General features: G+C 52.6%; 1 protein-coding gene across 18 annotated transcripts in view; it reads left to right on the forward strand.

Annotated features, from left to right (window-relative positions):
* Nucleotides 1-4666, forward strand: part of PTPRF (protein tyrosine phosphatase receptor type F) — a 374388-nt gene extending 369722 nt beyond the window's left edge. For all 18 annotated transcript variants that reach the window (XM_064719971.1, XM_064719970.1, XM_064719975.1 and 15 more), the window contains 5 exons: nt 1328-1454; nt 1677-1802; nt 2430-2584; nt 2717-2852; nt 2988-4666. In XM_064719971.1, the coding sequence (XP_064576041.1) occupies nt 1328-1454; nt 1677-1802; nt 2430-2584; nt 2717-2852; nt 2988-3056 (613 nt within the window). In that variant the 3' untranslated portion in view covers nt 3057-4666. The remainder of the gene's footprint in view (nt 1-1327; nt 1455-1676; nt 1803-2429; nt 2585-2716; nt 2853-2987) is intronic.
* Nucleotides 4667-9299: the final 4633 nt, after the last annotated feature.

Below are 9299 nucleotides of genomic sequence, written 5' to 3' on the forward strand. Positions count from 1 at the left end.
CCTCCACTACCTCCTGGGTGTATGGCACAGAGTCACCCACCACCAGTCATTAATGCCACTGCCTGGCTGTAGCCTAAGTCTGACAGATGGACTGCAGCCACTGTCCTGGCTCCAGAGCTGATGGAGAGCAACACTGGCTTTGCCTCTTGGTGATGCTACGGAGGGAGGGAGGGAGAGAGCTGCCATCACAGCAGGTGGTACCATTTCATGTGCTACTTACTCTATCCCCAAGTTCTGTTATCTCTTCCCATCCCTTCCTTTGAGCCATCATTATTCTGGTTATCTCAAATCAATTGGCTTTAGGTCCTGCAGATATCACTGATGCTGCATCTTTATTAGCTTTTTCACTTCGTTCTGCATCCCCATTCCCTGTTTTTTACTATGTGTTATAAATCCACCTTGAAGCAGCCCCTGTCTGCATCCCGCATGTTACAGCTGCCCTGCAGCACGTTCATTAATTTAGCACCATTAAAAATAGCACCAGTAGAGGGATGAAGGCAGAACAGAGGGAGGAAGGCAGGGTGGAAGAAGCCAGCCCTGGTCCCGCGGGCTCCAGCGCCCCGCAGTGGTGAAGCCAGCCCGGGCTCGGGTGTGCCAGGCTGGGAGCTCAGAGAGCCTCAGTACCAGCATGCCAGAGCTGAGTCCAGAGCACCAAGGGGGCTTTCTTCAGGGTGGGGGCTATTCTGGGGCAGGTGGCACAGAAAATTAGGAGAGGTGCTCTGGTTGGCAGTGGAACCAAAAACAAATTCTGAAGCTTTAGAAAAGCAGACAAAACTGTATTCATGGTTTCCACACTGCCCTCGTTACTGTCTGGAGTGTAATCCAGGTGACCTGGTTCAGCTGCTCTGTGTTTTCCCATGCAATGGGAGGGACGGCAGGTACTGCAGACAGTTAAAGTACAGGAACACAGGAGTGCTGCTGGGATCATCCCCAAGCACAGTCCCTCTTTCCAGCCCCAGTGGGTGCTGGCAGCCTGCTGGTGGGCCTGGGTGCCAAGAGGGTAAAACAGGCAGGGCTGGGGACAAGCCTGCCCTTGACAAGAAGCAGCAAGAGGCAGGGCTGGGGATGCCGTCACCCCATCAAGGACTAAGAGTTTTTCTGGATCCTCCAAGCTGTGCTTACTGTGTCTGTGGGGAGCACTTAGAGGACAAGTGCTGGACCAGCTCACCTCTCTCCCAGAGCCCATGGCTCATCCAACAGCTGGATTGTCAGACTTGCTCCCTGGTACCATGGGGCCCTGCCTCCAGCTCACCCAGCCCACAGCCCCCAGAAGCAGCTGCTGCCCATCTCTGAGGAGCCGCTCTGAGCACCATTTTGTTTGTCACAGGCAGCAGAAGGCCTACATTGCCACACAGGGACCACTGGCCGAGACCACAGAGGATTTCTGGCGGATGCTCTGGGAGCACGACTCCACCATCGTGGTGATGTTGACAAAGCTGCGTGAGATGGGCCGGGTACGAGTCCTGCTGTGGGGACAAGGGGGCTCTGGGGCTGCTGTCTGTGGGCTCACAGTCTTTGGTTCACCCCAGTCTGTGTTTGACACCACTCACTCTGGGTGACTCCCCTCTGTCTGGTGGCTGACCCTGTGGCCCCACAACCACATAGGCGCCCAGGGAGTGGGAGGGAGGAGCAGCAGCTTGTCAGTGCTAATGTCTTACCCTGCTGCTCATCCACAGGAGAAGTGCCATCAGTACTGGCCTGCAGAGCGCTCTGCCCGGTACCAGTACTTTGTGGTGGACCCCATGGCAGAGTACAACATGCCACAGTACATCCTCCGGGAGTTCAAGGTGACGGATGCCAGGGTGAGTGCATCTGCTGGCTCCCCAGCTCCTCTGCCTCTTGTGCTTCTGCCCTACCCAGGCCAGTCAAGGGAGTATGCAACAGCTCCTGGAGAAACGGGAAAGCAAATGCTGCCTTGCACCGCAGGCAAAAAGGGCTGCTACGTACCACCTATTGCTCCTCTCTCCACAGATTTCTGCCCTGCCAGCTGTGTCAGCCCCATGAACAGCTCAGGGATCCTTGTCAGCACCAGACCCTGCCTTGCCTGTGCTGCTCACTTGAGCAAGCATTTAACATAGGTCCACGTCCCCCTGCACGTAGAGTCTGTGTGTGCAGCATCTGACCGGGCACAGGACTCCTGTGTTACAATAAACATTGTTCTAGGGTGGAGTTGGGCCCCAAACACTGACCCAATGGACTCTGTAGGGGCCCAAAGGCCTGCTCAGCTAAGCTACCCTGGGGTGAACATGAGAGAACAGAGACAGGTCCCAAACATGCAGCAAATGATCTGCCTGGGCTCACCTGTGGCCTGTGCATCTTTTCACCTGGCTTGGTTCAGGGGGTCTGAGAGTAGGTCAGAGCACCAGTGCTGAGGGGAGTGAGATCAGGCCCTCACTGATGGTTCACTTCTAACACCCCTCTCCCTGCAGGATGGCCAGTCACGGACCATCCGCCAGTTCCAGTTCACAGACTGGCCTGAACAGGGAGTGCCAAAGACAGGAGAGGGCTTCATCGACTTCATTGGGCAGGTGCACAAGACCAAGGAGCAGTTTGGGCAGGATGGGCCCATCACAGTGCACTGCAGGTAAGGACTGCAGCCTCACCCCAGTGAGCAGGTCCCTATGCTCCAGGAGCAGCTTGCACCTCTCCTAGGAGCTCTGCAGAACCTTTCTGGGGCTGGCAGGACTCACAGCAGCCCCTCTTGCTCCCTGTGCAGTGCCGGGGTTGGGCGCACGGGCGTGTTCATCACACTCAGCATTGTGCTGGAGAGGATGCGCTACGAGGGCGTGGTGGACATGTTCCAGATGGTGAAGACCTTGCGGACGCAGCGGCCGGCCATGGTGCAGACAGAGGTGAGCTCCCCTCCTGTGCGTGGCAGTGGAGATCTGTGGGAGAAGGGAGGGCCCTGATGTCTCTGGATGCTGGACCCCACAGCCCACTGTCCTTGTGTCCCCACTGCTCATGTTTCCCTTGTTGGTGCCTTGCAGGACCAGTACCAGCTGTGCTACAGAGCCGCACTGGAGTACCTTGGCAGCTTCGACCACTATGCAACGTAACAGTGCTTTCCTCCAGTCGCGGTGGGGATGTCTAGGAGTGGAGACGGGTCCCTGTGAGCCAGAGCCGCCCATTCCTCAGTCCTTCTGTACAGGTGGAGGTACTGCCCAGGCCGCAGGCCTCCACGCCAACCAGTTCTGACCACGGCATTTAGGAACTTAGCCCCAGCGCCAAATGAGGGAATCCGACTCCAAAAGCATTTCCAGTCTCTGGCTGAATTTCTGCTCATGTGCATCTCTCACCCTCTCTCATGCCGACTGCATTTCACAGCAAGGCTTTAGGTGGGTGGAATGGGATCTTTTTTTTAAACATGTAAAATAGTTACTAGTGGTTTTTATAATCTTCTCTCTCTTTATTTTTTATTTTTTGCAAGTCTTAATGTTTTGCCCAAGCAGAACTGGACCCGCCAAACCTTTGGGAGTTGGGTTTTGTTTTTTTAATTTCCTTTTGCTTTTACATTTTTTACTGCCCTGTGTTTATTTCAGCCCAGTCACTGCTGGTTCTGCCCATTTTAGTGCAGCTTCCTTGGTAATTCGCAGCAGCTGGCTTGTGGTTCCTGCCCATCTACATTCCCCATAGGCTTTTTAATCCTCTGTAGAATATGAAATTTCATGGAACTGGACCTAAGCTACCAATTATTTTTTTAGTCTTCTCCCTCCCCCCCCATTATTTCCTTAGTAGGTTTGGGTTTGGGAGGGCCATATAGGGTCGCTGGAGAAGCGTCCCTTTGTCAGCTGGAAACTGTTCAGTCCTATTACAATACGTGTTCAACCAATCCAGTGACCGTGTGTATTGGCAGATCCTGATATGACGTGAGTTGTCGTCGCCTTGTTTGTAAGAGACCCGAAATCCCGGGCTCCAGGCATTGGAACCTCTTTTTGTGTGTCTTGCTGGAAAGGGGGCAGGAGTAGTGAGGGGGTCCCACAGTTCCCCAGGGAGGGGATGGAAAGAGCAAGACACGGCCCTTTGTGTTAACCCCACGGTTCTGTGCGTGCAAGCGCCATCCTGTCACCTCTCACCAGTGGAGTGCGTCAGAGCATTGACAAAGGCAAGGAGCACAAGCCCAGCTGATCCACAGCAGAGCTGGACCATCTCGCTTTGGAAGCAGGGTACTGCAGGGAAGGGGAGGGGAGTACACATGGCTTCAGAGGTTGGGTGTATCTATAATTTCTGCTATCCTGCAAATGTTAAGAGTCACTAGAATATTGTACTTTCCGCTACTTCAGGATGTTCTAATGAACCAATGTGGCAAGACTACTGGACTTAATTTAATGGTACTATATATTAATACTCCTTATTATATCACGCTTGCACTAAAGATGGGGAGTGAGCAGCCCTCTTTTGAGTGCATTGAGTTATGAATAAAGGTGGTGGAAGGGTATCTAATTGTATTATCACATGTATTCCGAATGTTAAGAATCCAAGCTACGTTGAAATCAGCAATCCAGGGTTGGTAATGTTGGAGGACACATTCATTTTTACCTTGTGGATGCATAGTGCTGTAGGGGTCACTGTTGTATACAGTCTGTTTTCTATTTGTTAATAAAAAAATCTACAGCATCATTGCATAATTCTTGATGTTAATAAATTTGAATAATTGGGTTTCATACAAGCTGGCTTTCCTGTCTGTTTCTTCTGCAATAAGGAGAGGCCACAGAACCCTTTAGCAGTGGGCACACTCCTCAGCCCTTGGCAGGTAAGTTCTTTCCCACGGGTATGTCCCAGCCATGAGTGTGCTGCACTTCCTACAGGGACCCTGTGCCTTCAGGGAGCTTGGAAACCTGCTGTGACAATTCCCTTTGTGCATATGTGTGCTCACCTCCTGTCCACCTGCAGTTGTAGGGGAGTGCACTGGCTGGATGTGCAGGAAAGAGAGGGGTCAGTGGTGATGGCTTTGGTGGCAATAGTAGTAATTGGCACGCTCCTGGACACTGCAGCAACGCTGCTCTGTAGCACTGAGCACAGTTGTGTATTCAGAGTTAGTGCTCAGCAGCAAAGCTGTCACACAGCCCCTGATGCAGAACAGCACCCATTTGTTCAGGTGTGAAACCTGCCCAGGCTGCCAGCCTTGCCTGCTCTGTGTGGAGAGCCCAGGCCAGCCCTGCCCATGTGTGCATTGCAAAGCTGAAATGTCAGCTCCTGGAGAGAGCAGCACCTGCACACAGCACAGGTGTGTGAGGGGAAACCAATGCAAGGGGCAGAACCACATGGATCAGGGCCCTGGGGTATTTCCAGCCTTCCCAGGGGAGCCAAATCTGCCCTGGCCAGCATGTCCATGATGGGTGGGAGTGCATGGCAGACTGATGAGCTTTTCCTAGTGTGGCTATGGGCACCAGGGTGATTCCTCAGTGACTGCTGGAGCTCACTCACACATAGCATTCCCTGCCAGGCCAGACCAGTTCCTGGGTAGGTGCCAGATGCAGGAATGTTTTCCCCTTGCCTGGCTCATTGTTCCTAGTGTTGGGCAGCCTCACTGGGGATGCAGATCCAAGGGCAAAGCAAGCTCCTGCCCTTGTGAGGCAGCACATGTGCAGGTGTGTGGGGGCATGTGCCAGGGTTGCTGGCAGTGGGATGCTTGTCATCACTGTGGGGCCCAGGATGGCAGAGTGGCACAGCCAAATAAGTGAACCCCTGCTCACACACGGGTGTGTCTGGGGAGGAAGGGCACCGCGCTCAGTGCTGGCAGCCAGCCAGCTGGGAGATGGGCAGTGAGCACCTGCCTGTGCTGCAGCGGCAGTGCTCGGTTTGTGCTGCCAAATTACAGGTGGTGACTGCTTCTGCCACTCACTGAGCACTCACCAGGACTGCCACACGGGCAGCACAGAGCTTTAGTCCATGTACAGCCTTGAACGCAGAGATTCTCACCAAAAGTTGCAAAGTTGCCAGAACACTTACAGATATGCACATGTGCATGGACCTTCTTTCTCCTCATCCAGGAACACTTTGGACTTCATTCCCCACCTGTGGGCTTGTCTGTGGACTGAGTAGAAGTACAAGGAGGCAGAGAAAGGGTGAAGAATTTCAGCATGGAATGCACAAAGAATAAGATGAGTGAGCCCAGGCCTCAGAGACAAGGCTATTGCTGGTAGCCACATGGCCAAAGCCTCATGCTGACCTCACAGACCAGGAGAGGCTCAGTGCACAAACTGTGAGGATGTGCCACCTTGGCAAGGGGACAGGCTCCCAGAGGTCAGCAAAAACAGCTCTGAGAGCTTTTCTCCAGCCCCTTTGTCCACTCCTCTGGCTGCTCACACAAAGCCAACACTTCTCCAAAGGGAATGGACTCATATAATTTTAAAAACACTTATTCTTTGAACATTTATTTCCCATTCTTTCTATGTATCTCACAAAATAAAAGGGGAACAAAAAAACCATGGTGCATGGTGGATCAACAGCAATGCCAGCCTGATCTGCCCCCTGAGCCAGCACTACAGCTTGTGCCACACTGCAGGCAGGGCCACCCTGCTTCTTCCCAGGGCTTGGTACTGACATTCCTGAGCTGCACTGCTCAGCTTTTCCCAGTTAGAAACGATTTACCACAGCTGGCTTTTTTTTTTTTTTTTTTTTTTTTTGGCATAATTTTCTTTGGTATCAGCCTGAGACTTTTCCCACCCTCTGGTATCAGTACCACACTGAGCTCCAGATCTGAAGGAATGGTCTGGACATGGTGCTGTAAGACACTTTAGCTTCTTGTGTTTGGAGTTTTAAACAGACCATTATTGCACTAAGCAATGGAGCTGGGGTATTATTGCTGCCTTTTTTTCTCCAGTGAAAATTTTCCATTCCTTAGTTAATACCAGGTAGCCCCAGTGCAGCCTCAGATAAGCAGCTCTGTAAAGGCCACAGTTTGGCAGGTGGGACAGCAGCTAAATGGCAGCCAGTCAAAGGTGAATTTCTGGGCACTGAGGTGCCCTTCTGCTCTTTCATATTTTTTATGCGTACCATTGCTGTTGTAGCAGGAGCTGTGCAGGCACTGCCCAAGCTTGGCTTGCCTCCTAGTGATATTAACTCACAGGATCATAGAGTGGTTTGGGTTAGAAAAGACATTTAAAGATCAGCTATTTCAAATAACATCCTGACCAAGCACTATCCCTTTGGGGTTCCATTGCTTTAAATTTTGTTTTTCAAAGGCAAAATACTTGTTAAATAAGGAAAAAGAAATAGCTGTAACACTGAAAAAATCTGAGCAGACTCTGCACAGTAGCTTGGCAACTCCTTCCCCCACAGTCTTCAAATTTCTTGTCCTCAGCAACATTGCCATCTTCATTTGTAACATTTCCTAGTTGAGAGTGACTTTTTTTTCCTCTTTTTTCCTTTTTTTCCTGTTTGACCTGGTTCATTTCTGAGGGCAGGAATAATACTGATCCTTCCAATTAAAAGCTCATTGCTGCCCTTTTGCCAGTTATAATAAGCAATCTCAGGCCTCAGTAACAATTACAGGTTATCTTCTGTGCCTACACGTTTCTGCTCACAGGAACACTTTGCCACTTGTCATCTTGAAAAGGCTGACTCATGTCTCCTGAGGGCAGCAGGGCAAGGGAGGTGATTCTGCCCCTCTACTTCTCTCTTTTGAGATCCCACCTGGAGCTCTGTGTCCAGCTCTGGGGTCCCAAACACAGGAATAACACAGACCTGCTGGAGCAGGTCCAGAGGGGGTCGCAAGGATGCTCAGAGGGCTGGAGCACCCCTCCTGTGAGGACAGGTTGAGAGAGCTGGGGTTGTTCACCCTGGAAAAGTGAAGGCTCCAGGGAGACCTTACACAATTTCCTGTGCCTAAAGAGAGAACTGGAGCAGGGCATCCACAAGGGCCTGTAGTGATAGGACAAGGGAGAATGGCTTTGAACTCTAAAGAGGTCAAGATTAGATTAGATATAAGGAAGAAACTCTTCCCTACAAGGGTGGTGAGACACTGAAACAGATTGCCCAGAGAACTTATGGATGCCTCATCCCTGGAAATGTTCCAGGCAAGGTTGGATGGGACTTTGAGCAACCTGGTTTAGTGGAAGGTGTCCCTGTCCAGTGCAGGGGTGTGGAACAAGATAATCTTCAAGGTCTCTTCCAATTCAAACCATTCTGTGGTTCTATGATAATAGAAAGTTGGTGTTTCTTGACTAAAGGATGACAAGTGCAGCTGCCACCAGAAAGGCCAGAAATGCAATTTGTTTCAAAACTGTTACCTGACAGTTGTCTGGCTTTTTTATAGGAGGCTGTGTGTCGTGCCTACTGCTGCTATAATCCACTTTGGGGGTTTGGTCTGTATATACCTGGCAATTCAAGATCTGAGCAGGTCAGAGAGGCAGCAGACAGGGAAAGCCTGTGTTGGAGGGGTGTTTTATCAGGCCTTTCGGGGCTGCTGCCTGCCTGTAGCATGACAGCAAAGAAAACAGGTATTAGGAAAAACAGTGAACTTAGGGCTTTGTTTAGGCGTGAGGGAACAAGTGTGGTCTCTGAGGATAGCTATGAACTTTTTCAGGTGCGTTGTGCTTACTTTCAAGGTTGCTCAGTGGCACTTGGAGATTTAGAATGCATTTAGCACAGCAGAGTGTGAAAATCGCAGCCAGTCCGAGCCAAGGAGGGGTCAGTGTCCCTAGGCAAGCTGTGTTAAGCACTCAAAGGCCCTGTACACGCTCAATAAAGCCGTACTGCCAGGTGCCAGTCCCTGACACGGACGGTGTTGGATCATTGGCAGCACCCGCAGGCTGCAGCGGCTTTTGCTCGGTTCCGGACGGTGCTGGCCGAGCGCCCTGGCGTGGGCCGGGCCTGGTGCTGCTCCAGCCTCCGTCTGCGTTCGCTGCCAAACCTTTGACAAGCATCACATTCTACTCCGGCTTTGTTTACACACGGAAGCTGTAGGAGTGTGATTAGCGGGGTTCGCGTGCTCGGCCGGCAGGTGCCTGCTGGGTGTCACCGCTCCGCGCCCCAAACTCACCCGCTCGCTGCAGCACCCACGTACCCGGGGTTAGCGTCCACCTCGCGCTGGGCACCAGCAGGACCGGGATCGGTTTCACCCGGGGACACTGCCCGGGGCCCGGAGGCGGGGAGCGAGCGGGACACAGAGGGGATGCGGGAAGGAAGCGGGTGCCGTGCCTGCGCGGGCTGAGGGAGCCCCGGCGCGGCCCCCGCTCCAACGCCCCCTAGCAACTGCCTGGGCCCGCCTGCCTAGCAACCGCCCCGCGCCCGGCCTCCTGATTCGCCGGCCAGCCCCTGCCGGCCGTCGAATTCCTATTGGCTGCGGAGAGGGCAGC

The sequence above is a fragment of the Zonotrichia leucophrys genome, chromosome 8 (genome assembly GCF_028769735.1).
Source record: "Zonotrichia leucophrys gambelii isolate GWCS_2022_RI chromosome 8, RI_Zleu_2.0, whole genome shotgun sequence".
Lineage (NCBI taxonomy): Eukaryota > Metazoa > Chordata > Aves > Passeriformes > Passerellidae > Zonotrichia > Zonotrichia leucophrys.